General features: G+C 55.9%; 1 protein-coding gene across 11 annotated transcripts in view; it reads right to left on the reverse strand.

Annotated features, from left to right (window-relative positions):
- The window catches only part of MPRIP (myosin phosphatase Rho interacting protein), an 82,250-nt gene that overhangs the window by 18,786 nt on the left and 36,182 nt on the right, over positions 1–27,282 (reverse strand). For 5 of the 11 annotated variants that reach the window (XM_076351028.1, XM_076351035.1, XM_076351033.1 and 2 more), the window contains exons 5-15: positions 24,689–24,773; positions 19,894–20,104; positions 18,354–18,870; positions 12,212–12,353; positions 11,554–11,670; positions 8,938–8,994; positions 7,480–7,548; positions 7,163–7,252; positions 6,591–6,700; positions 1,565–2,150; positions 542–658 (exon numbers count right to left, since the gene is read on the reverse strand). In XM_076351028.1, the coding sequence (XP_076207143.1) occupies positions 542–658; positions 1,565–2,150; positions 6,591–6,700; positions 7,163–7,252; positions 7,480–7,548; positions 8,938–8,994; positions 11,554–11,670; positions 12,212–12,353; positions 18,354–18,870; positions 19,894–20,104; positions 24,689–24,773 (2,101 nt within the window). Of the gene's footprint in view, positions 1–541; positions 659–1,564; positions 2,151–6,590; positions 6,701–7,162; positions 7,253–7,479; positions 7,549–8,937; positions 8,995–11,553; positions 11,671–12,211; positions 12,354–13,535; positions 14,301–18,353; positions 18,871–19,893; positions 20,105–24,688; positions 24,774–27,282 lie in introns of those variants that run through there. The other 6 variants (XM_076351039.1, XM_076351037.1, XM_076351040.1 and 3 more) reach the window with 4 other exon arrangements.

Genomic DNA, 27,282 nt, shown 5'->3' on the forward strand with positions numbered 1-27,282 from the left:
ATCCAAGACCACAGGTCGTCCCAGTGCAAATCCCGCTCTGGCTGCGGGGAACGGGCCCGGGAGATACGCCAGCGTGTGCTGTGTTTGCCCACGTAACCGCCACACAAACTCCCTGGCCAGGAGCAACTGCTGGGCTACAAGATGCTTAGAAAGCCTTATGTGCACCCCACTGCCTGAGGGGAGTATCTGGGGCACAGAAGGGGAAACAGCTGTTGCATAGGCAAACACAGTATAGGGTGGATCAGAGGTGGACTTTGCTGAGGTCCCCTCTGTCTACCATTGGCTGTGTTTTGTTTTCCCTCGGGGACACCAGTAGGTAATGCTGTCTTCTGTCTACTGCATCCCAGATCAGAGGTTTTGTTAAGCAGAGGATCCTGGTAAGGCTACAGAATTAGCAATATTTGCAAGAAGGACAAATCTCTTGGAGCCCACATCTCTGCGTCAGCCAGGATGCCCCCACGAACACCCTGGCCTGAAGCCCACCGGGGTCCCCCTCGGGCACAGAGGAAGACGGATTTCTCTCTCCTCCCCGCTCCCCTACCTGCAACACGTAGCCCTCCCGGGCGCTCTGCTCCCGGCCCAGTGCCACTTTCAGCTGGTCCTGCAGGTGCCGGTTCTGCTCCAGGAGCTCCAGGGCCTCCTTCTGCTTCTGCTCCAGCTAGAGGGACACGAACAGAGACAGCGTCCAGGGAGTGGGCAGGGGATCGGCCGTAAGGAGCAAGCGGCTCGGAGGGGACGTAGAGCAGAATGAATGGGGCTTTTGATGGCACCACTGCTCTGCTCTGGGATCTTGATTTCATTTTGCCAGGCAAAATCCCTCCCCCCCGAAAGAACTAAGTTACACATTAGTTTAATTAGTAAAGCTCACTGCAGCAAAAGATGAATGGCACCAGCTCGCGCCAGGCATGACCCAGGCAAATCCCAGCCCGGTTCAGATTGGCGATACTCCTGGTTACTCCACGCCTGCACCCCTTTCATTCCCGCTAATAAACCTTAATCCCAACTAAGAACAACCTTTGTTATCCCAGGTGTGAACCTCTTCCGAGTGAGCTGAGTCTCCACCTTTCTGTTCCTAAAATTGTAAGATTGCTTGATGTAGGCTCCACAAAAAGGGAACCTTTGTGGTGTGTGCTACAACTCAAGCCGGTTTATAGTTTTGTAGACACAAATCTCTACAGCTGCAGAGGCACACAGAATTATGAGCTTGAATTTAGAGTCTGGTTGATACACATCAATTGTACCCATCTCATCAGAGGCAGGCTGGCTAACAACCAACAGAAGCGTAGGCTGTGTTGGCTGGGAGAGGGTAACGAAGTTACTCTTGCGAGAACAGCCCTTTCTGCAGCCGTGGGAACATGAAAGCTGCCGGCAGAGCTGAACAGGAACGGACGTGGAGCTGTGCCCTGCCAGCTCCCCAGGGGACCCGACAGCATCCCCACTCGTTGCTTTTACAAATCAGGGATAAATTCAGCTTTTTTAAGCTTTGCTCAGGCTTCCTACAGTTCCTGCGGTGGTCTGAAGGCCATTTCGGCAGGCAGCCTGCGCCCCACGCACCCCGCTTTACCTCCTTCTCCAGCAGCGTGGTCAAGTGCTGCTTCGCCAGCCCCTCGTCCCGGTCCTCGGCGTGGGCGAGGTGCAGGGGTGCGATGGGGATCTGCTTCTCCTCCCGCAGCGGGGTGGTCTCCACCTGGTGCCAGCGCTGCTCAATCTCCACATGGACGTTCTGTGGTTTGATGTCCGCCGGGACAGGCAGGACGCGGTCCACCTCCATCCTTAGCGCCTCTTCCGACCCTGCCCCGTCCACGGCATCGATCATCTCGAAGCGCTTGCGCCGCTCCTCCCGCCGCCGGGCCCGCTCCCGCTCCAGCTCTCCCGGGTCGGCGTCAGTAGCACCGGCATCCCTGGGGAAGGCAGCAGAGCCATTCTTGGAGGAGTCTGCAGCGTTTGCGCGCTCCTGCGCCAGGGCTTGCTGGATGGGGCGAAATTCGGCCCAGTCAAAGGTCTTGGACCGTCCTTCTCGCCGGCGCTCCCGGGCACGGCTCCGCTTCTGCTCTGGGTCCAGCTCAGCTTGCTCCGCATCTGGCTTCTCACTCGGCTTTGGACCAGTCTCGAAGGAAGAGCTTGTTTTGCTTTTCTCTTCCGGCAGGGAGCTGCGAGGACAGAGAGAGGGTGAAGGAAAGCGTCAGTGGGTGCTCGAGATGGCCAGGCGCTCCCACGCATGCCTCGAAGAGCCGGGTGGAAAGGGGCTGCTGGAAGCCCAAGCCAATGCCACGTGGGTGCCCCCCAGCCCCTCTGTCTCCCATCGCCCCTCAGGTGCAGGAGCCGCCGCTGCCCTTCCCCGGGGTCGCGCTGGTGTGCAAAGCCTTGGTGCAAGCGGCCTCGGCTGCTCCTGGGCAACCCCCCGGCCCCCGGAGAGCAGTCGATCCCGACCTCGCTCCTCCTCAGCAGCCGCCCCAGGGCCGGCAACCACGACCCAGCAGCAGCCCGCGGCCGAGGCAGCAACCCCGAACCGTCCTGCCAGGCGGGGAAGAGGCTTCGAAAGCTCCTCCGGCACCCGCCGGCTGGCTTGCTGCCCGCCTCCCCGGCTGCGGGGCTCCATGCACACACGCCGGTCGACGCGGCCATAGTCACGTGCTTGCAGGGAGGATGCCACCAGTCCCACCAAAGTCAGTCTGGCTTCAGAGCTGCGGGGCGGAGAAGCACAGAGCAGCTCCCAGAGGTCTTGGGTAATAGGGGGAAGGTTTTCCTCGAGCTTGGCAAAGTCAGGGTATTAATGGGTCGAAAACTTCTCCGTGCCACTATCTGCACTGAAGGCACAGATCTCACCCGGGGAAACCAGCCTCGCGGGCAGCACGGGCAGCCATCCCGGCACGGGGGCCGCACGCCCTATGTGCAGTTGTCGGTGCAGCAAGGAGAGCAAGAGTTATTCAACACACCGCGGAAGTCACTGAAAATGCTGGTTTCTCAAGCAAGGAATGATTTTTAGTGCCCCTCTAGGGTGGTGGGTTGAGAGGGGAGACATACTCGTCAAGCAGGGAAAGTTAATAGCGGAAGGCAATACCGTTTCCAACCTACGGATAATCCATAATGCAGTATTAGCTTATTAAACGTAGACATGCCAGCCTTGTAACATGCAGATCAAAATTAAAAAAGAAAATAGCAGTATGCTAAGTTTGCAGAGGAAGCCCGTCCCGAGGGAGTGGCAGGCATTTGCTGAACCCTCTTTGTATCAGAAGCCCCCGAGGTGCCTCCCGCGGCACAGCCCTGCTGCTCTGGCCGACCCCTGGCTCTCCCCGCTTCCAGTACAACCACAGCATCCCCCCGGGCTCCAGCCTCCAGCGCAGCCTCGACAAGCTTTCTAGAAGGGCGCAGTGGGAAGAGCTGGAAAGCAGCTCCCCGGGCCCTTCGCTGCAGGCAAACCACCGCTAACGGGGCTCTGACGCACGGGACCGCATGCACCAAGACCGCCATGACCGGGAGGGAGCAGCAGCAGCACGGCTTCTCCTCCCGCCTTGGTAACACACCCCAGCTCCCGCAGCCAACAACCTCATGTATGTGCACGTGCCCAAAACAAAGAATGGAGCAGAAGAGATGACTCTGCATGGGTCCAGGGCTAGTATCTTCCGATGCACTTTCATCCACGATCAAACCACAGGCTCAGTAGAGCTGGGTTTCAAGAAACTCCGGCAGTTACAGGCTCGATAATTCCTTCTTCAGCTCTGTCACTTGCAGCTAATAAAATAAACCCAAAAGGCACCACGATGAAACCTCCTCGCCCCTCAACCTTTAGAAGATATTGCATGACTCCAAAGCCAGGCGCTCAATCTGGAGTCAGTTAGTGATTACAGCTGGATTTTAAATAAGTAAAGTGGGGATGAGATGGAGTCTTAAAATGGAGAAGAGCACTAGGAAAAAAGGGGGTCCTGTGGCTCCTCGGGCATTGTTGAGAGAGAGAAATTATGCTGCTCTAAATACCACATGGAAGAATCTTGGCATTTCTAGAGGTGACATCTCTCGCGAGCTCATTTCTCCTCTGCTGCTTTCCAAAGGGCATAGGATGCGTGTCAGGGAGCGGAGGGACGGCTGCTGGGAACTGAGTTAAGAGACTCAGAAGACTGACCCGAAGTTTCTCATTTCATCTCCCGCAAGTGCCCCATGGCTATTAATTCTGCTCAAGCATTTCACATCTCCTCCATCCCAGACAAATTAATTCACATCACATGGGGGGGGGGGGGGGGGGTCCTTTGCCTCGCAATGGTATTTATAGGTCAAAACAAAAAGGTTTTTTTTTTAATATGGGTGGCTGTGGGAGCGGTGCAAGCTGTGAGCCGAGCATGCTGCCGTAGCGTGCAAGAAGCACGTGAAGGCTGCAGGGAACTGGGGGGGGCACTGGGGAGCTCAGCCTCACCGGGGCTGGGAGCTGAAAAAGCACCCAGCACTGAAGCAGCCACCTTCTTTCTTGTGGGTATTTTATATCTGCATGGTCATCATTAGCAGAGTGTAATTAGTGCCTCTGCAGATTGCAGGGCACTGCTGAGGGCAGGGAGCAGTGCAGCACCTGCCCCCCCCCCCGGCTGCTGACACATGCAGCAATATAAACAGCAATTAGGAACTTGAGTAACCAAGAAAACGTGTGTTTGGCTCGGTGGAGACATGGCAGCGGGTTCATGAGACGCGGCGGAAGGCTGCAGGAGCGTGCGGAGTTGGACCGGCCCTGGGGACGGGGCGAACACCGCCGCCCTCCCGGCACAGCCGAGCATCCAGACTAACGTCCCTCTCGCACCCCGGCCGCGCTGTGCAGACGTTTGCCACCTCTCCATCACGAGCCTTTGGCAGTCTGTCCTTCGGCTTTCCAGCAGCCCCGTCCACAAGCCGCTCCCCAGGTGCGGATGTTAATGATGTGCCTGAAGCCAGGCGGGATGGGCTGGGACACCCCGCGCACCTATGCGCCGCGGCAAAGGGCTTGCGAGCTGGCACCGGGTGAACACAGCCTCACTTCACGCGCGGCACAGCCTTCCAGCTCACAGCAACAGCTACTCAGCAACGCGACTAACCCACGCCAGACTCTACCCCATCCGAAACCAGCTTGGTGGAAAACGACAGAAGTGCACCTATAATTCCCTTTTCCCCAGCTCAAGATGGAGATTCTTGGTCTATTTATGCAGCGTAACAAGTTACTGCCCAACTGGTACCTGCGCTTGGACCCTCTCACTGGGGTAAGCCAAGTCAAACCACTTCGCGTGGGCTCAGAGCAGACGCAGAGCACAGGACTATCGTGCTGCAGTAACCTGTTAGGCTACAAATATATCTGGCTCTTTAAAGGCAGAAAGGTCCCCTCAAATTTCCTTGGTCTTCATCTTCGTATCTAGTCACATCGGAAGATACCAGTGTGGGGAAATCAAGTGTCAAGACCAGGTTGCTTCTTCCTTTCTCTCTGGCTTTTATTTAAAGAAAAAAAAAAAAGGGGGGGGAAAAAAGAAAAGAAAGAAAATAAATGGAAACTGCAGGACTTCCCATCTGAGGTGCAGAAAAGGAGGAGCATGCAGTGAATCACGAGATATACAAACCACAAAACGTTAATACAGGAGAGAACACAGTTTTCCAACCTGGGCTTCAGCACGGATAGTTTCAAAGAGAAGTTTTTCCTGGGATTGCATGGAAATCAAACATACACAGGAGTGAGGAGAGAGGCGGCTTCCCCGAGACCCCCGCGAGATCCACCAGAGCTCGGGCAGGGCTGGGAAACGGTGGCCGAGTGCCAAGCGGGATGGGGAAGGAGAGGCCGGAGCATCTCCAGGTCAACAGCACCGGGTGAGAAGAGCCATTCCGTCAATGCGGGGACAAACCTGGCAAAAACCTGCTCGTTGCAGCTACGGTAAGGACAGGAGACGAAGTTAATGGTGTGGCCGTGTCCACGAAGCCTGTAAGAGGTGGCCCGTACGAGTGTGGCTGGCGCGGTTAGCTGTGAGGAGGTCAAACACCTTTTACCCGCAGCCGCAAGCGCTCACAGAAGGTACTCTGTGAAGCGGGGGGTCCCTTCCTCTGGCACTGACGGCAGGAGGAGACGCGAGCATTACTAACGCGTAAGGGGAATGAGCTGCGGCAGCTATCTGGAAGATCAAAAGAGGAGGGAAGATGATTTGCTGGCTGGAGTTTAAAATGTATCAGAGCCAAACAGCTTCTAAGTTGAACCCTGGGCTCGTGCTGCCGTGACCCGCGGAGGGGATGGGCAGCTCGTGCTGAACAGTAGCCAGAGGAAAGGGGGAACCCAGCACAACTGAATCCAAGTGGTTTCACAATACCTGGTGGGAATCCAGAGGAGCCTTGATATAGGATAGTATTTCATATTCCTATGCACAAATTAAAGCCACATTTTCAACCCTCTTTGAAATCTGCACGCGTAAGAGTAGCTCGGCATATCAGCATCCCCACAAAGCGTATCCAAATTAAGCCCAGAGAGAGGGATGGGAGAAAGAGACGCAGCTTCCAGGAACGGACAGGCTCAGAAAGGAAAGAAAGGGGATAAGGGAAGAGTTACTCCTGCACAGCAAACCAGACAATTGCAGGGGCTGCTAAACTCCCCCCTTTACCTTGTTACATCGGGAGCAGTGGTGGGGCGAACATGCTTCATGATGGTCTGGATCCAGTTGCGGCGAATGCCCGACGTCATGGCAGAGAGGGTGAACTCCCCTTCCTTCGTCTAGGAAGAGAGGAGGACCGGCTCAGAGCAGCCGATTGCACCCACCAGCACCTTCCCACCCTCCCCCCAATACCACCCTGCACCCAGCCCCAAGCACCCAGCGCTGGGGCGCTGCTCGCCGGCCGTGCGGAGGTCGCACCCGGCCCCTCCATCCCCCAGCACGCTCACGGTGGGAATTAGCGTTTCTCAGCAATCAGGCTAATTTTGCCATAACTGAGACCCTAAGGCTGAGACAAAACCTTCCCTTTCCCCCCTCCATTTTTTGTGAACCAAAAAACTGGCTCTCAAACCCAAGGCCACAGCTCTCTGGAGCACTGTGGGGGATGCCGGGTGGCCTCTCTTAGGTGTTTGGGGAGACGCTTCCCTTGCCACAGACGAGCATCCCCAAGCAGCGGCATAGCATGAGCAGCCCCGTCGGCTGTCCTGCAGCCGAACTCTTCCTCCTCCCCACGTTTTCCTTACGTGGATCTGGAAGCCGTAGTTTCGCTGAACTGGGTACTCAGTAACATCGTAGCACGTAGATAAATCGATTTCTCCATCCAGATCAGCTGCCTGGAGAGGGAAGAGGTAAAATAAGCCGTTAATGCTTTGCAACCCCAAAGGGCGCTGGGCTCGCAGGGAGGCACGCAGCAGGTCCTCAAGAAGCACAAAGCCCTGAAGAGCGATGCTGCAGGACCTCGGCATCTGGGAAGACAATCTGCCCGGGGTCAGTTTGGGAGCACCTGGGGCTCCCCTGGGTGCAGAGAGATGGGTTGAATGCCGACGGGGAAGACACTTACCTCCTCCGCCACCGAATCCCGGTAGTATCTCAGGCTCTGGTCGGTCAGCACAAACCAGTGCTTCTTCCACTAGGAAACAACCAAGACAGGGCAGTTACAATCCTGCTCCTTCCCCACCGGCGGAGCCCGGGCAGCTCGTCACAGGTCACCCGGCAGGGAGGTAGTTCGCAGCCTCTCCTCTCCCAGCTCCACACCCGGCTTCCCTGAGAAGCCCTCCTGGTGGGAAGGGGAGACCTAACGGGCAGCAGTGCAAGGGACACCGTGATGGTTTGTACTGCCAGGACCCCGATTTCCCCAGCGCTGCTGCACCGGCAGAACGCCGGACCCTCAGCGCACCAACCCTGCATGTGACGGTGAAACACTGCGAGAGCCACGGGGGCAGTCAGAGCCTTCCCATTAGCTCCACTGGCCAGACGATGCTTTTAGTGGCTGCACTTAAAGCCTTGGAGGGACCTTTTTTTTTTAAAAAAAAAGGGCAGTAAACCAGTCATGTTTTATCTGCAGTACCTAGAAATTGAGTTGGAGCCTATTCCTTGCTCTATACAAATATGCCTTCTGCACGCTCCCAGCGAGGCACAGGCTTACCCAAGGCAGCTTTCAGTTAATAAAGCACTCGCTCCAGCAGCTGATTCCCCCTCTGACTGCCTACAGACGTGCCCTCGGCCCCAGGGCCCAACGCACCAGTGGGTACCTGCAGCGGAGCCCGGGCCACAGCGCTCACAGCCGCGGGCAAGTCGCCCTCGTTTTCCCTCGACGGGCTGAGCGGGAGGGAAGGAAATCCAGGGAAGGGGCGGTTTGCAAACAGCCAGGGCACCCATGCCGCCTCGGCATCAGTGCCTGTCTCTAAGGCTCCGATAGAGCAGCACATCCCGCATCCCTCCGGGAATGGACAGGAGGAAAGCGGCAGCGGCTGCTTCCCTCAGTGCCAGCTCAGAGGCATTTCTTTCTTTCTTGGCCTTGCCATCCCCCTGGTGCTCAGGAGACCTTATCTGAGCCTCATTACTGCCGCCAAAGAGGTTGCTGGGTCGCAAGGGAGATGAGGCTAATAGAGAACGGGAACACGAAACCAGTGCTGCTATCCAAGCTGCCCTGGCTCCCTAGAAACCCACGACACGATATTCAGCTGTGGGGCTTTGAAACCTCCCCAGGACAGAGCACCAGCTGTTCCCCCTCCAAGACAAACACCATTTGCACAGGGCTCGCACAGAACCGCTGCTGCCTGGCTCCAGAGTTGTACCAATTCCCTGTCGCTGCTCTGCCCAAGCGCCTACATCTGGTTTCTCCCATCTGGAGCACGGTCCAATACTGATCTACCCTGCAAGGACATCGGGGCTTCGTCAGTGCCGAGAGCAGCCCTATGCACAGCCGGGACGTCGGAGTGAGCGTCAGCTGCCAGAAACCGGGACCGACCGCGGCACCGAAGACTGACGTGACGGGCAGAGCTTCCCCCGGACTCACCTGCCCGTCCTCGTACTGCTTTGTCAACCAGCCCTTCTTGAAGTTCAGCAGGTCGGGCTGCAAGAAAGGAGAGAGGCGATCAGAGGGGAGGGTGGAAGCATCCGCGCCCAGCAGACAACAGCAGCAGCTTGAAAAAGCACAGCGCAGCAATAGAAGAGACGGTTAAATTGGATCATTATACTGCGTGGAGCTAAACGTTTGCTCCCAGGAGGAACAGAGACGCGCTGTATGGTTTATTCAGGCTGCCTCCTTCCTAGCACTTCTCTTGCAATTTCCTACTGTTACACCAGCATTACAGAGGAAGGAGAAGCAAGGAATTAGCAAGACTGCAGGCAGTTTTGTCCCTATATTATATTCTACGAAGGAAAAACTATGTGCTATTCATGCAAAGCTGCAGGGTTCTAAACAAGGCCGAGTGCCCAAGGCTGGAAATACAGGGAATCCGAGCATTGCACCACCCAAACGACAGCTGCTCTTTCCTCCAAAGCAGGTGCACCGGGATGTCGAAGCTCTGAGAAAAGCAACCAAGACAGCGTGGGATAACTCCCGCCAGCCCCTCCTCCCAGCCCTGCCCGCGCGCAGGGAAGGATGTGGTGGAAATGCTTTCTCTCCCTCAAGGCTGAGCTCCTCCAGCTGCTCCACGTGCTGCAGAGTGGAGGAGGAAAGGACAGCAGCGTGTGAAATGCAGCTGTAGCACCTGAAACGAGCTATAGCAAGGGGAGCAACGGAAAACTGGGGTCTGGAAGCCTATTCAATCAAACCCATGCTGTGGGGTGGCACATCCCACATTTGAGTGCTCCTACGGTGGCGGGAACCCAGCCCCACAAAAACACATGGGAAAGTAAATGCCACCTTGCCATTCCCGAAGCCTTAGAGAGTCGGAAGAGGGAGCGGACAGACGCCAGCCTGAGCAACCCTGGCTGCGATGTGGCTGCAGGCAATAAAGCTGCCGAGCCCCACCAGGACCTGCTGACGAGGCAGTGATAAGCCACGAACAAACTATAGAGAAAACTGCATTTGCAGTGACTACATCCATCTCTGAAGTAGGCTATGAGAGCTGGGCATTCTAATCTCAGCCCTAACTTACCCTGAGAGAGCGACACCACCACCTGCCTGCTCCTCCTCTGTCAAAGTGCAGGTGGGATCATGGCCCCCGGGTCTGGGTCCTGTTTAAGCTCTTTCTTTTACAATAGGAGAGCGTCAAGCAAAGGATCTACATTTTGGATCAAAAATAACCGGCTCCCAACCATGCACTTTGCAGAGAAGGAAAACAGAAGCAGTGCAAGTGTTACAGTAGCTCATGGGCTTGTTATTTATCAACTGGGAAGAAGCACAGGGCAAGAATCTTCTGCAAAAGCAGTTAAACCCCTCCTTAGCAGCATTCATACTATTTTACTACACTTCTTAGTTTCCTTAAAGTTTAAGCAAAGGTGTAGAAGCAGCCAGAGAGGAAAGATGCGGCTAAGCAGTATATGCAGGTTTCAGGCTGGGCTGCAGCGAAACACTACAGAAGCACCCGGAGCAGGAAGGTTTCTCCTGCAGGTCCCGCTCCTCCGCAGAAACCCCTTTGCTTTCCCCCGAGTGCTCGGGCAGGCAGGAGAGCACAGGCTTTGCCCGAAGCTGCAAAGCTGCTGAAGCATGAAAAGTTTGGGACCAGCTGCCACTGAAGGGTGTAGACATTAGAAACCAAAAACAGATGAAGCACCTGATGGAAGAGATACCCACACAGCTCTGCTGTAACCCACCGAGCCTAACAAGGGATGAACTCTCCCTCGGCTTTTATCCTGACGGATAACTGATCTGACCTGACACAGCGAACCCGACGGGCAGGGGGGAGTCTTGCAATCGTGGTTGCAAGCCAGCAGGCGTGCAAGTTTTTCTTATGTTGCTACTTTTATAGCAGGAGTGGCACAATAAAGGCGTATTTAATGCAAGGAAAAGGTTTTCTTCCCACTGACTGCATGATTTTCTTGCCTTCACTAGACGATGTGCATTGCCACTTAACGTGTACTTCTTGCACCTTTTTATTACTACCAAGAATTTAAAAATCACTGTTGTGGCTGTACAAGTCTACATGAAAAGCTACCACAGAAATGTTAAGCTACTGCATTTTTCTGAGAAGTCCTTGAACAGAAGCTGTCCATCCACAAAAAATGCAGCTCATATTTACAATGGCTGTGTAATCTTTTTGAGAGATTAGCAAGTGTATTTATTTTGTTCCTGCAGAAGGGTGGTGAGTGAGAGAAGGCATTCTGTGTTTGTTCTGTACTGTTTGCCTCCAGGTCTGGTGAGCATTTGAAATACGCAAAGAGAGGAGAGCTCAGGAGGGCAGGTTCAGCCCTTCCTCGCAGCCTTCGTCCCACTGACACCCACTTGCAACTGCATAAACATCAAGGAAGCATCATTAGAAAGCCAGGACACGCGTTAGCTCTCCTTAACACACCAAGTGTGAAGTGTGAAGCCAAGTCACCGAAACCTGCTCCAAAATCTGGGCGTATCCTATGTCCTACGTGCTGGCTATAGGGAAAGCAGCACAATAAAGTTTTCACCAGACCTGCCTGGGAAGGGCCTCTCCCGTCCTCCCCCAAGGCAGAGGACACGGCCCCGGTGGCTCACCGTCATAGAGGACTCCGTGGACCTTCTGTCCAGCGACTTTGCCCGGCGATGCGGGGACAGAGGAGACGCAGACACATCCAGGATGGAGCCCACAGCTGCACTTTCGCAAGTGAAGTCCTGTGTAAACAGTGTTAGCCCAGATCAGCGCAGGAACTAGGACAGCGAGTCCCACTCTCTTGGCTCACGGCATAAAAATCCGCATATTTAAGGGGCATCTCAGGCTCAGAACAAGTGTCATTTCATTGGCAATACATTTTTTTTGTCCTCTCAGGCATTAATTTGTTCCCAATATATCTAAGTGCATCTGGGACTCTCAAGACTGCCTTCTTTTGTTACTTCACCCCATCCTGATGTGTCCTGCCATGCCAGATCTGAAGTTTCCCTCTTTCTATTTTGGAGGAAGGAGAAGACAGCCTGATTTTCCACTTTGATCTGCAGCTGGGCCAAGGGAGCAGAGCAGCAAGCAGCAAACCTGCACGGACTGAGCACACACAGCGTTTTGGCTCCTGCATGAGCCTGCCTGCGATTCCAGATCCCCTGCTCCGCCCAGGGACAAACCCTATAGCTAAACCCTATAGCTAAACCCTCTCTCCTGGGCTGCCGGATCCCAGGTGCCATCCTCCAAACCCCACCATGAGACCTCAGCTGAGCAGCTTACCCGTTTCCGTGGGAAAACCCTCTTCTCGCTCCTGCCCTGCCGCGTCTCACTGGAAAGGGCAGCACCGGCCGACACGTTCGTTTCCATGTGCTCCGCGTTCTCAATATCTAATGCCTCAAATTTTTCAATTACCTGGGATCGCCTGGAAAACAGAGAGAAAGGGGAAACCAAAGCCGGTTTAAACACAAGAACAGCAACTGTGCTGAGCTGTACAATCCCACAAATGTAAGGCTGCAGAATTGCTCGACCCAGTGTTCATGCACACCTGGCTTTTGGTCCCTGTTTCTCTGCAAGCTCTAGCGTGCGCAAGTCCAGGGCAAAACACCCCGATCTGACATGCACCATTTTACCTGCAGCCAAAATGGGAAAAAACCTCACGCTACTCAGCTCCACAAATAGTATCTTCTTAAATATCTAGAAAACCCTCGCAAAACAAGCAGTAACTTTTTACTTGTGAATTTTACAGCCCTTTGAGAAGCAGTGATTATTGAGCAGCTTTGGCTTAAACTTTGTCTTTACTCTCTAGCACTGCAGCTATCGACGGCCCCCCAGGCCACAGCGCAGAGACACATCAGACCAAGCCGGGGCGCAGAGGTAACGGGTACCTACGGGTCACCCCGCGTGTTCACTGCAATAGATACCCTGTAAAAACTCAGCCCCACACGGGTAACGTCCACAGGACTGCACTGAGTGCGGAGTGCCCGCAGGTGCCTCCAGACAACGGGTCTGGCTCGCAGGGTGCGCCAGCTGAAGAGGCATGAGGAGATGAGGAGCACCCTGTGCAGGCACAGCAGGGCATCCCCTGCAAAACCCCGGGGCTCTACCCTCCTCCCAACCTGGTCTGCAAATCCGGTATGGACAGCAGGGAGCACAACTTGGGCTCTCAGAGACCGCCCCGGTGGCCCATCACACCGTGGCACACGTGTCTCCGAGGACGGAGGAGAACTATGAAGAAATGTGGATGGAACAGGAGCCAACCCCGGACCAAACCCAAATGGGATGCTCCTAAAAACAAGCAAACAACAGGCCTTTGCAGGTGGAATTAAAAGCGCCGTTTCAGCATGAAAAGCTGCTCGCTGACCCACAGGAGAGGAAATACTGGAATTTTCAAAGGACCTGCTGATGTCTGAGTTTGCATGCCCGGGGGTTCGGGCAAGTATCAACCTCAGGTCTTTAATCACAACCTGGGAACGTGAAGCAATAACCCACCACCAACACACAACGCCAGCTGAGCTCTGAGGTTTAAAGCTCAATTTCGAACCTCCCCAAAAAACTCAATCCGGGTGGGTTCTTGACACAAAATTTGGACCCACGCGTGCCGCACCTGAACTCGGGGCTGCTTGCTCCGTGTGAACCTCTAATGTGCATGAAAATCACAATGGCAACCACATGAGGGGAAACAGGTTATCCAAAAAACCATTTTTAACACTTCCCACAAAAAGGAACAGCAGGTTAAGGACTCAAGAAACGTGAGATATTCAGTTTTCAACCAACATTTGCACCAAATTCCATAAATGAGACGAACAGTCTGAGCACATCACATCCCCCGGCGGGCTGGGGGCCCCCCGCTGCTGCTCAGAGCCAGGCTGCCAGGACCGGGTGCTGAAGCCCGCAACCAAAGAGGAAGGGACAAAATCGGTGGGGAAGACTTTGCTTTGTAAATTCAAACGTCTCTGATGTTTTTACGGGACATCTGTTCAGCCCCTGCTGCCTCCCAGTTTGCAGACCGGGAGCGGGCCGATCCCGGGCTCGCGCAGAGCTCCCAATCCCCCTGGGATGTTCTGCTCACGAGATGTCCGTTCACATAAGCCAGCCTGCGGAGCATAAATCCACGTCCTCCATTCACTGACAGACAGGGAACTGGTTTGGAGTCACAATTTTTTAACCCTTTTTACGCGGGCCCAGCCTTCTCTGAGTCTCAGTCTAGGAGGGAGTAAGAGGTCCATGAATTAACATTGTCTGTGCCCTAACATGTGAAGGCCTGAAGAAAAACAAATCGGGAGGAAAAAAAACCCAACCAAAAAACATAAAACAAAATCAAAAGCAGGTTGATTTCTCATGAAAGGGGCTGCACCACCAGGTTGTTCTACGGCTTGAGATTGAGATGAGATGGTAGCGAAGCAGGCGAAGTAAAGGCGGACACGTCACACAGCAACACAGCAGGAGAAGGTGGAGAGCAACAAGACCTGGAAGAAAACAAGGCTGGAAAATGAATGAACAGAAGAGGAAATTATATATCTGCATCTACATACAAAACAAAATCAAAGTCATTCCAGTAATTCGTCATTGAAAAAGGAAGGAGAAAAATAAATCACTGCAACCAAATCACAGCCCCAAGGGTTAATATCATCCAGATTACAGGAAAGAATCATTTTTTTCCCATTAGCTCAACATTTCAGAGAGGTTACTGCTAGAGATCCTGGGGGGACGGGGAGGGGAAGGGCTCTCCTCTCCTCCCCACCACGCCGAGGACAGAGCCGCTCCCTCTGAACAGCAGCTCTGTGTTGACAAAACAAGGCTGTGGACGGGTACGAAGAAGCGTTTTAAAAGCTGCGGTGCCATTTAGTGCTTTCTCAACTACAAAGCTCGTCCCAAGGAGTTCCTCAGCCATGCAGGCTGTTAGTCTTTTCCAGGCCACTAAACCTGAGCTGCAGATCTCGGCTGTTTAGGTGGAGGGGTGTGTGCGGTGGGAAGGAAAGCAATAAAGCCAGCACGAGCTATCATTAAAGTGATTTTCTTTGATTGGAAGAAAGGGCTTCTTTTTATTGGATTCATCATTATTTAGCAGCAAGAAAGACAGTGAATGTCAGGAAAAGGAAGAGTAATTTCCCCAAAAGGTCCACAAAAATGAAGAGGATAGTTTTACAAGGAAAAAACAACTATACTTGGGAGAGCAGGCGCTCCTCTCTACAGGTAGAAGTAGCATTCAGAGCAGAGCCTTACATCTCAAGAAGCTCCAAAGAAGGAATTTGAGAAAGAAAAGTCTTTTAAGTGATTTCAGGCAGCTCAGCTATTTATCAAGGCTAGAAATACGCCTCAGCCCCCTGACCACGCTCCTACAGCAGATCCAGCAGACACCACAGCGGACTCTTGCCAGCGTGAGCAGAACGTGGGGTCAACCGGGAAAGCCATGGTTTTAGAGGCTGCATCCCTGGAAGTGTGCAAGAAAAGCCAAGTTTGCCAACCAGAAATCCCAGTGCTCCCCGGGGACCTGCAGAAGGTGGGTTAGCCTGCAGCCACACACCCGGAGGAAGGGGCTCCGGGTCTCTGCACCCCAAGGACTCCCCACCCGATGGTGGTCCCCTTCCCAAAGCTGCTGACACCTTCCTGAGATGTGCCAGGATTTATCCCCGCAGCTGCAGAGCTCCGCTGGGATATGGGGACCAGCATCCAAGGTTGTCCCTCCAGCCCTCTCAGCTGTGATTCTGTGTGCAAAATAGGCTTCAAGATTTATCCATGGGCTTTCCAAAGAGCTGCCCCTGCCCTTTTGCCCTAGGGATGGATCTGAGACGGGAGACCAGAGGCACGGCTCGACCTCTCTGGACACAGACCCTCTCCCCTGGCCCAGTCGGGCCTCCCTGCACAGTGCCGGCAGCGCGGTGCCGGCAGCCCCGTCCTGCCGCATGCCAGCAGAGGGAACTCGCACTCCGCTGCTCTGCCACATGCGCCAAAATCATGGAGATTATCTCCTGTTTTCTGATTCATGTTTCTGAGTGGCTGTGAGCTCAGACGTCTGCATGGGGCGTGGAGTCAGCGTCAGGTATAAATGGTCAACATGGAAAATTTCCAGCACGGTCCTGGACATTAAGTCATGTAATATTTCTTCCTATAAGGAAACAGGACAAGAAGCCTGAAAAACAGCTTTATCTGGAGCTAAGCCAACAGGTGTGTTACTCAGGATGCAGCACTGGGTACCTAAAATAATTCTTTTCCATCATAGCTCTGACACACACTGATTTACGGTGGATAAATGGAAAACGGGAGGCAGAGCCGAAAACACCAACAGAATCAGAGCAAGTTCGTCTGGCCGCACTGAGAGATGAAAGGCCGAACTGAACGATGCTCGGCTGGCACCTATGGGGTTGGCATGTAGGCAAGTGATTTCAGGCAAGCGTTCCTGGAGGTGTTAGTGGGTTACTGAGAAGGATTATTAGAAATGGTGTTAAACCCGGGGGAAAAACCTGACCCCACAGCATGGAAGTGAGTTATTGTATTTGCTCAACCTCAAACAGCACAGCCTGAGCTCGGAGGAGAAAAATGAGAGGGATACATGGACTAAGTGAACTCAAATTTAAAAAGCAGCCAAGCCAAGCCGAGCAGGGTGCTGGCGAATGTTAATTCTCTGGTGCAACGCTGGACTGCCTCTCCATGCCCTGCCGAGTCCACCCAAGCTCCGGGACACACGGCCTCTCCACCCAAGCCACCTGCACGGGGCAATTCCCAGGTTACCAGCGGAGAAAGCGAACGTGCCAGTCCCTAAACGCCGCCCGCTGAGCCGTCCCTGCTCACGGCACGCTCCCTCCAGCTGCGATCCCCGGCCAAACCCTCTGGCAGGTGGGGACCCCTTGCCCTGCTCTCTGCCATCACCCCCCTCCCAAACGCTGGACTGGGCTCAGCCCCACGGGCAGCAAGACCTCTGTGCCTGGTGCAGCGCCCACTCCTCTCCCTACACCCGTCCTGTTCTGATAAAGGCCCTGAGCTGACATAGGGGAATTTTTGCCAATACTGATAAAGCAATAAAAACCTGTTAACAGCTCCAGGAGCCCAGCTGGGCTGGGAAAAACAGACTTGCCCTGGGAAAAGGCACCCGTCAGCAGGCAATGAGTGGGGCTGACATTAAAAAAGGACAGTCTCTGGCAGCAGTATCCTCTCCCGGGGCCCCATTATCTGCCTGTAAATCTGCTCCTCCCCATCCTCGGCTGGCACATCCTAGCTCGGTGCTGGATCGCAGTGCTGCACGATACCCCCGGGGCTGGAGCAAGGGACTGTCGGCACCGGAGGAACACGCCATCCTCTCACACTGGGGCAGCGCTGGCCAGAGCGTCCTGTGCAAGCAAACCCAGCAGGGACACGATCTCACCCACACCTGGGCCAGCACGCTGCACCGGTTCAGCCTGCAAACCAGCAGTCCCCAGCCTTTCCTCAGCCTTGTCCCCAGCCAGGGTGGCCAGGGGACCTGCGTGGCATCCCTCTCCTCCCACCCAATTCCTGGGGCAGAGAAAACCAAATCCACGTTCTTCTCCTTTATCCCCAGCCTAGCACTCGCTGTGCACGCTGCTGAGGCTGGGCTGGGTTTGGTATCCTCCTGCCAACCGGTGGCACCGGCACAAAGCTGTGCCGCCCTCCCCAGACCCGCTCCCAGCTCTTGGCATGAGGAAGCCAGGCTGGAAAACAGTCCTTTAGGGGCTGGGAAAAAACACAGGAGAAGCGCCTGCTGAAACCGTGCGAGAGAGAACATGCCCGGAGGAAAACCAAGGCAAGAAAATCAGACTGGCAGGCGGCCCTCTCGCCCGGGGCCTGTCTCCCGGTTTGCTCTGCTGCCCTCACCGCACAAATGCGTCTCTCCCAGGGCAAGTCGAGCCCATCCTTCGCCTCACCCAGAGAGCACCAAGCACGCTGGTGCACGGTGCAGGCGTGTGTGCGGACGCCCTCCCTGTCCTCCTCCGCACTAAGCTGTTTTGCAGACCGCTGCACCCTGCCTCGGCACTGCACCCGCCTCCTCTCCCAGATTAATGCCGTGACATTTTGAAACCTCTCTCAGCTCATTAGGCAGTTGCGTAACGCACCCAGCACTAACACCATTTAGAGAGCTAACCTAATTAATGGTGCCAGCTGCCAGCGTGTGCCGTACCAGGGAGGGGATGGGGAGGGTGGCCTTGCTTGCAAATACGGCCACTGAACATCACCCACCTCAGTCAGCTGTCCCCAGAGCAGCCAGGCGGGGTGACACCTGCCCGCTGGCACTACTAAGGACATCCCACCGCCTGGTCGGTGTGGGTGGGCATCCTTAAACCCAAGAGCACTGCAATACAAAGGGGCTTCACCCGGCAAATACCGCCTGCTCCATCCAGGGCTGCGGCGGGGACGCAGCCTCGCTGCCGTTGCAAGCATGCAAGGAGGAGATTAGCCACTCATCCCTTACCTTCTCTCATTGCCAAAGAGCCGGGCCACTTCTTCTCTCCCAGGGCTACGGGCCCGGGTTCTCCGCTCTAGCCGCTTCCTCTCCACCTGGAAGGCCTCACGATTACTGATCCTAATGGCCTTGGGAACGTCGGCCAGGGTGGTGTACTGCCGGCTGGCTTTAAAAGAAAGGGGACGCCCCGATTTTTCAGCTCCCCTTCCTACATCTCTGCTGCTGGAGTCCTTGTGCATGGGGCAACTGCTCTTCGAGTCCAAGGAGTTCAGAGAGAAGCTGTGAATCATTCGGTCGCCTGATCGGGTACCTGGGGAAGGAAAGGGCTGAGCATGCTCCTGCGAGGGCGATTTGGGATAACTGTACCTGTTGTTCGGGATGCTGGGGCTGGGTGGGCTCGGTGGGGGTGGCAGCTGCTGCTCTTCCAGCTTCGAGTCTTGCTTGGTCTTCTCCAAGGAAAAGTACCCGCTCTCGACACGCGTCTTCCGCCCACAGTCTATCCGGTCTCCGTTCATGGAGCTCTCGTCTAAGGGACAGAAAAGTCACCACGCTTGCTTTCAAGTCCAAGTTCTGTTTTTAACAAAAAATGCCCTGATTCCACCCAGGATGGGAGCAGGAAACGAGAGCAGAGACACCTGGGCCCCAGCCACGTGCTGTGCCACCTCTTGCACCCTTGGCTTTTCCACCCTGACAATCCGTCATGCCCATGGAGATGGTGGGACAGTCTGCAGGGAGCTGGTCCAACCCTTGGGTCAGGCTTGCCCAGTTGAAAAACCTAAACCTTCAAACCAAGAAATGGACGGCCGCGGTGACCACTCCGCACCCATTTCCATCCCTGTCCTTCCCCGCCTAGCATCGACCACAGCTCTGCAGGTGCAAGGCGATGGACACCTCGCTCCTGGCAGCGGGGAGCAGGCGGAAAGCATCCCCCATCCGAGCGGGCAGATAAAGGAAATGGCCGCAGCGTGTGGGACCTGTCCACGGCCCTGGCAGGAAGAGTCCCCAGCCCCTATTGTTCCAGGGAGAACAATGCCGTGGCCCCGGCGCCTTCCAGGGACTCATCGGGGAGACCAAATGTAAACAGGGCCCTGACGCAGGGGCTGGAGGAGGAAGCAGTGCTCAGGGCTTGGCAGCCCCGACAGCCGGGTTGAGCACAGCGTGGCCCTCCGTCCTCCGAGTGCCCCAGGGTGGGGATGCGGAGGGGCTAGAAAAGGCGTTTTCCCCCTCGTTTTCCCCCCTGCACAAGGGCAACACCGCCTGTGAGGCCAGGCAGCCCTGTCTCCCGGCCAGGGCAGGATTGGGCCCCACGCTTGTGTGGTCTTCCCTGATGCGATGCACATTTTTTCCTTCCTGAACTCCAGCCCGTAAGGTCTCACTCAGGTCCCCGCACGACACAGCAGGGACAGAGGCTGGCCCCCCTCCTCACTGGGATGCTCCGGGAACCGAACCTGCGGAAAACTTTTTCCTGTACGGTGTTTTATTTGCCAGCTCAGCTGCCCGAACCGGGTCACCGCAGCGTCACACCAGTGCTGGCACCCCCATTCCTCACCTTCCTTGCTGTCCAGCACGGGATCCTTCAGGGAGCTGGCAGCCCCGGCCTGGCCTTGCACCGGGCTCTGCACCGGGCTGATGCTACTGCCCCCATCCACTTGGTCTTTGCCCCTCATTTCTTCCTGCCAAAGCGTGGACTTGGTGGCAGGGACCTTCTCCGCGCTGGGGATGTTGCTGCTGGTCACGGCCATCTTAGCAGGACCAGGTTCCTAAAGAGAATGGGGGAGACAGCGGGGTTAGAGGGGTCTGTCCCACAGCACCGCACCCAGGGTCCCCATCAGGCTGTCCCCGGAGGTGTGGGTCCCACACGGCTTGGGTGCTGCCCACGATGCGTGCCGTGATGTGACGGGGACGGGGCTGCTCAGCCATGTGCCACCACCACGTTCCTTCCCAAGGGGACAAGCTCGCAGGTGGAAACCCTGCCCCAGGGCAGCGCGGCGGCAGGGATGGGTCAGGACTTTCTCTGCCAAAGGGACCATCGCCCCTCCCACAGCGAGAGAGGAAACATCCCTCCCCATCCCTCCCCGGGGAGGGCTCCCGAAACCTGCCGCACCTCCCCACACATCCAGCTGGGAAAAGATCCAGCGCAAAGGCGAGCCGACAAACGAAGGAGACCTTTGGCCGGGCGCTGCGGCAGCAGAGGGGCTCACTGGCTTTGTTTTCGGATAGGAACTGCCCCTCCCTGCACGGCGCGCAGGACGCTGCAGCCACCGACACGTAACTCCTTGGGAAAAGCTCATCTCGTGCTCGCGCAGCCCAGTCCTGAGCGGAGCAAAGCCCCGGCCCTTCCCCGGCGTTCAGGGTGCCGTGAGGCTCCGCTTACGCTCTAGCACAGCAGCTCTTCCCAAAAGCCACCCGGTGCATGCGTGGGGCTATGCACCCGAATTCACGTGCAACGCTGCAGACCCAGCAGAGAAACGGGTCTGTTGGGTCCTGACTCACAGGGAACCTGGAAATGCTCCCCTCACCTCCGCCAAAACCCAGTTTGGGGTGACAGTGCATCCTCTGTAATTGATGCAAACAAACACAGCATCCCCCATTTCCCTCTGCGTGTCCCTGATCCTTCTCCACGTCCCCAGTCCTTCTGCGCATCCCCAGCCCCTCTGCGGGCTGGCTCACGGGCAGCCGCTGCCTTTCACAAATATAGACCAACACCAGGCTTCTCTCCCAGGTCCCATTTGCCAGGACTGAATTTTCTCAGTGTTATAACCAGCGTCAAAAAAAAAAAAAAAAAAAAAAAAAAGAGAAATCAAGCTAAAGGACAGGGGATGGAGGAGAAAATTAATTCCCTGCCACCAGCAGCTGCATTGTTTGTTTGTCACAGCTGGTTTGCTACGGGCCACTGATAAAAAGAATAAAACCCAACCGGCGCTGTACTCCTCCCGGGTGCTTTGGTTACCTAACAGGCCGCTCCTTTTAAAAAGGAAATACAGCATTGCACTGAGCTTTATGCTATTTTAAAACAATACCAATCATCTTAAATGCTTCTCTAGCTAACGAGGGGCTCTGGAGTACATCAGATGATGATGCCATTTTGGTGGCCGCAGCCAGGGCAGCCCAGGTTCAGCGCCCGCCCTAGAAGAGGCAGCAGTTTTCACAACTCATTTAGGGTTTGGCTTTGTTCGCTAGCAGATGTTTTTCTGTTGTCATATTAAGCCTCTGCATTAGCAGATTATTTTCCTTAAAGCCACCAATAAATCAATGACAATTAACCCCCCTCCAAAGCTTCCAGATTGTGGGAAGTTTCCCGGCTGCTTGTTCCCTTTCCACAGAGCAAGGGGAATCCAGGAGTGCCCAAGCCGGCAGCCACGGGCTGGGGACATGGGCTGCGGACACGGGCTGCAAAGAGCATCCCCTCCATCCCCCCCTCCCACGTCAGCAGAGCCGCCGGTGGGTTTTAGCCCTGCACCTCCAAATCGGCATTCACAGGCCGCCGGGGGATCTCCCAGGGAGCAGGTCCTGGCTCCATGCACAGCCACAACAAGCAGCAAATGACCTCAATTCTTAAAAAAAATCCCCTTGGAAATTTCACTCTAAAGGAATGCAGTGTTGGAGGTAAACAATCCAGAGTTCATGGGCATCCTGCTCGAGGGGGATGCTGCTTGAGCAGGGGGGCAGACCAGACAATCTCCAAAGGCCCTTCCAACCTCAACCACTCTCTCATTCATTGATCCAAAGCTAATCGCCAGCTCAGGATATATATTTTTATATATTCCTTACACACACCCCCATATAATTATTTGTAGATATGTATTTAATTAGACAGAGATATGAGGGCCAAAAAGCGGTCTATAAGCAAGCACAGAAATTAACTCTTTGCCGCTCAGCGCTATGAACAGCTCCAAAAAGGAGCGTGCACCAAAATTGGCAAAACCAGCCTCCAGTTGCATTAAGTATGTCTGGGCACGCTCTGCTTACCCGAGCCTGCCGCACCCCTGTGCAAACCCGTCCTGCAACAGAGGGCAGTGCCTCAAATCCCACATTTCAGCCCCAAATCCTGTCTCGATTTCCCAGAGACAGCAGGCAGGCAAAGGCAGCAAGCCCAGTCTCTCCCGCCGCCTGCACCGCTCTGCCGGAGATGGCAAAAGCTGCAAGAGAAACCTGCCCTTTTTCCCCTAAGACTGCAACCTGCTTGCAAAGCAAAGGTTGCACCTAACGACTCCTGTCCAAAAATCTGCAGCCGGATATTCCCAGCTTCGCCTGTGTTGCTCCCACCCCAGTGATTTTGCAGGGGGAAGATGCAAAATGATGGAGGGAGCTGAAAATGGCCCTGATGCCCAGGAGCACCTGGCTGCAGCCAAGCTCTGCTGTAGCACAGACAAGGAAAAACTACGTGCGAGTGAGAAAAAGCAGAAATATCCATTGTTTTCAGTTTTTTTTTTAAATCACAAAGGTGTCCGTCCCTCCCTGAGCGGCTCTCAGACATGATCTGCTGCTGGATTAGCGGGCGGCTGTCTTTAGAAAGAAATCAGGCTTTCTCCACCGGCACATGGAGAGCGAGCTGAACAGCAGCCAACTTCAGGAGAAGCCATTTCACAGAAGGGGATTTGGTGCTGATTTTCTCCCCAGCATCCCCTCTCCTTCCCTTGACCAGCCACCTGCATCGGTACGATTCGGAATACAGAGGAAAGATGATGCTTCTGCCTTTGCAGGTTGCTCGTGAGTGCCCAACACAGCGCAGCATCTGTCCGGCAGCAGGTCCCACGTGGAAGGTGGTTTTGCAAAAGTGAATTTGAGTCTTTTTCTGGTGCCACGGGGCCGGGAAGTGATGGGATGGAGAGGGCGGACGGAGGGTAGCAAGCAGGGTGATCCGCCCCAAGACAAGGGGGGGAAAAAAATGCCACCAGGCTCCATGCTCACCCCATCCCAAAGCACCTGGGGAGCCCATCCACCCACGGGGAGCCAGCATCCTTCCCACAGCCGCTTCCCTTATTTGGTGCTCAGGAGCTTGGATCCTGTACGGTTTCCAAGAAGTTGCCATGGTGACGAAATGTAACCCAGAATGATGTTTTTCTGGCGCTGCGCCCCTTCTCCTCTCCGCCCCGTCCCCCTCCTGAACCCAGCCTGGGTTTAGTGTTGCGCCAGGGATGGGGTGAGCATCCCTGCCCTGCTGCATCAGCTCACTGGGGTGCCCCGAATGTGGCAGCCCCCTCCCTGGGGCTTGAGGATGGGCTACGCCTAACACGTCAGCTCTTGGCCACGGACAGAGGAGGCATCTTCCCTGGAGCATCACCAGAGCCAGCACTCAAGGGGCTGTGACGACCCCAGCCCTTGGCAGGGGGTGGCTCAGACTTCCAGCTTGGTGTGCAAAAAAGGATCATCTTCCCCCCGTTTTCTTTTCCCATTGCCCAGAACCTCTTTATCTGGTGGAGTGGTGGAAACTTGATTCAAACAAACGCTGTACAAAACCCACCCATGGCCCGGTTTGCAGCAGGACCATCCTGGGGACTTCATAGAAGGGGACCTGAAAACCGGGGCTCAGGGGAGTCCCGGTGCTGTTTTCAGTTCCCCAGTGCCGCAGCTCGGCTCGGCCGGAGGCACCCTCCCAGCCGGTCCCCCGCGGCGGTGGGACATGCGCCCGGAGGTCAAGCGGCCTCAGGGACGTGGCTGTTCTCAGCCCCGGCGAGGGACGAGGGTGGCCTTGGGGTCACGTTCCCCATCTGTGGGATTCTCCCCCACTCTGGCCACGTGGGAGCCCGGCAGGAACGAGTGAGTCACGGCCAGCCCCGCTTTTTACCATTTATAGTCAAAGTGAGCACGAAGCCACCGCCGGGTCCCTGGAGAGCCCGGCTCCGGCCCCCGGAGCTCCCAGCCTGGCCCTGGCCTCTAGTATTTTCCTTTCATTCCCATTATCTCTGGGGTCATCTCAAAGGGGGTAACCGGAGCCTGATGGAATTTCATCCTGTTTCTGCCGAAATGGCCCGTGAACGGCCAGCACCTCTCCCCGGTCCCCCACGGGGACCACGCGGCTTTGCAGCCGCTCCCGGGACAGCGCGTGCAGGGCTGGTGCCACAAGACAGCACCCGGGGGGTGAAATGTGGCCCCAAAGCAGCCAGGAAAGCAGCAGCAGCAGTAGCGTGTGACCCTGGGAAGTGATGACCAGGAATTAGTTCACACCGTCCTGCTGCCTTGTCTCACCCCGGCTCTCGCCCTCCACGCAGGCAGCACCAGAGGGCTGGCAGCCCGCTGGTCCGGCTGGTTTGGGGGGGGCTCCTCCCCGGGAGCAGAGCAATGCCGTGGCCCTGAGAGGGAGGCAAGGGACCGGGTGACAGTGCGTGTCCCCCTGGGGTTACCTGGGGAGTTGGGGGCTCTACTTTCCTCTTCTTCTTCTGATTCTGCTTGTTTGTCCTCGGATAGACTATCAGCATCTCCAGCCACCTGCAGGCAGAGAAAGCAAAAGGTGAGGTCTGTGCCGAAGGGCAGCGTGCAGGGACGGGAGCGATGCTCGCACTCCACCATGGGGTGTAACACAGCTTCCCACAGGCCACGGACCCCAAAGCTGTTCTCCCCCACGGGTGGCTCTGACCACACTGCCCAGGGAGACGCTGCCCCTATCCTGCTTCTGGGGCAGGCTGCCTGCAGGCTCCAGAGACGGAGCATCTGCATTTCACCCCTAACCCCAGCCTTCCGGGGTTTGTAACTTGACCATAAGCACAACCCCGAGCTGGAGCTGGGCACGCGGAGGAGCTCAGCTTCTCTCCAACCTCGTCAGGGTCAATCTGGTAAATAGTACCCAGAAATCATCCCAACCAGCTCCTGGGGGAAAAATGAGGCAGGACAGGAGGGGAGGAGGGATGACCCCAGGGTGCTCTGGCTCAAACCCTACTCACTGCAAGAGCGAGGCCAAGGCTGACATGGGACAGGGATTCAAGGACCCTGAAAGACAGCCGAGAGGGACAGAGCCTCCGGCAGGACCTTCCCCCTTCAGCGATGCCAATGCCCGCACACTGCACACAAAGCGCTTTTGTCCAAGAAAGAGCAGCGTGAACTTGGCATTGAGAAGTCCATCCCCTGCACAAGTCGCTTGTTTGGGGGACCCTCCTGTGCCCTCCCACCGTGGCCTGACGACCTGCCCCTGCATCTCTGTGAACTCCACAGGGATCCGTGGACCGCTGGGAAACATTCCTGCTTCAGATGTCCCCTCTCCTGTTCCCCCCACTTCGCACGCTGCTGCTGTAAAGCGTTCTGAGATAACCACATCAAGTGGGTTTTGGTTAAGCAATAAATGCCAGAAGCATGCAATGAACGTAAAACAAATTCTCCCCTGGCTGGGGAAATCTTCCTGTCGTGCTGCAACTGCAAATGAAACCCGCCTGGCTTGGACCCAGAGCGGGACTGTTTCGGGATGATTAATGCTTGCAGTCAGGAGCAAACGCGCTGCTTCAAAATCCAGCGCCGGGCCAATGAACAATAAATCAGCCCCACCTTGCTCTGCAATGGCTCTCCCTCCCGTCTGGCAGGCAGGACCGGCAACAAAAGCCTGAGCTGCGAACTGGAGCGTGGGGAGAGGGAGAAGAGAGCAGGGCATGGGGGTTGGCCATGTTTTGGGGCATAGCCATTGCTCCTGCCTTGGCCAGAGGAGAGGAGCCGGCTCCCCGTGCCATGACTCCCCTGTGCCTCTGCACCCCAGCTCTGCAGCCGCTGCAATCCCACTGCTGCAAACAGGACCCGGGGGGGGTGGCCGTGCCGCTGGAGGACAGGTCTGCCGGCCCGAGGTGGTGCACGGAGAGGGTACGCTCACGTGTCTCAGTAGAGCAGGGAAGTTTCAACGCATGAAAACATGTATCTGATCAAAATCCCAGACTCTTGGTAGAAAAATACCTATTTCAACGAGTATTTACCAAAATGGGGGGAGTCACAACCAAAGAAAATGCTTGGAAATAGAAATCATCTCCACAGAAAGCACTGACTCTGCTGCTGCCAGGGCTTGGGCAAACAGGAGACGCTGTGCCTCGGGAAGAGTGGGGAAGAGTGGGCGCTTCGTCCCTTCAACTTTCTGCTCTAGTTTCTAATGTCAACAAATTCAGGGAGGGAGGCACTGAGCTCCAGACATCCCACATGGGAAACTCTCACAGGTGAGCAGCAGCACCGTCGCAGTCTGTCACTGTGTGCCGGTGGCTCGGCTCTCCCGCGGCTCTGCACGCTCACCAACGCCGGCTTCAACCCAAGCCGGCACGTGAGCAACGGACAAGGATTTTTCTAGGTCACCATCCAACACCTGGAGTCGGGAAATCTACCGCGATTTGCTCATTTTAGTGGCCTAATCTTCAGTGTTGCTGAGCAACTGCATCCCAGCGGCAGGCGCTCCTATGAGCGATGATATTTTAATCGTCCTCGGAGGTCAGATGCTCCACTGGAACCAGGGGGCTGGGCTGCATCTACCCCCTCTGCCAGCCTGCCCGCAGGGAGCGAGCGGGGCGAGGCAGGCACTGTGAAGGCAAGTCCAAATGGGGACTGGGTAAATGTAGAGCAGGCAGCCCCAGGAGGCCACGTCTGCCCAGGGATGGACGAGGACCAGGGGGCATATGGCGCTCGGGGTCGGACACGCCAGCCCCGGGACTACGGGACCTGCCGCTGGTGTGGGGACAGGACCTGCGCCAGCGGGCTGGGTGCCTGATCGGATGCTGTCCTAAAAGCACCGTGGGGTCACCCCAGCACCCATCGGCTCCAACCCCGTCCTGGTGTTCACCCTGCGGCCAAGCTTCTTGCCCAGGCCAGTAAATAGCTGCTTTCTGCTGGGACTGAAGCTGTCGCAGCCAGCCCAGGAGCACCTTGGCATCAGATGCACCCTCTGAGCATCCCACAAATGCTCCAGTGTAGCTCAGCTCGCTCCCGGGGGTAAACACCACTGGGAGTGTTGTTCTGTAGCGGGGAGCAGGACATTGCC

This window comes from Aptenodytes patagonicus, chromosome 13 (genome assembly GCF_965638725.1).
Source record: "Aptenodytes patagonicus chromosome 13, bAptPat1.pri.cur, whole genome shotgun sequence".
NCBI lineage: Eukaryota > Metazoa > Chordata > Aves > Sphenisciformes > Spheniscidae > Aptenodytes > Aptenodytes patagonicus.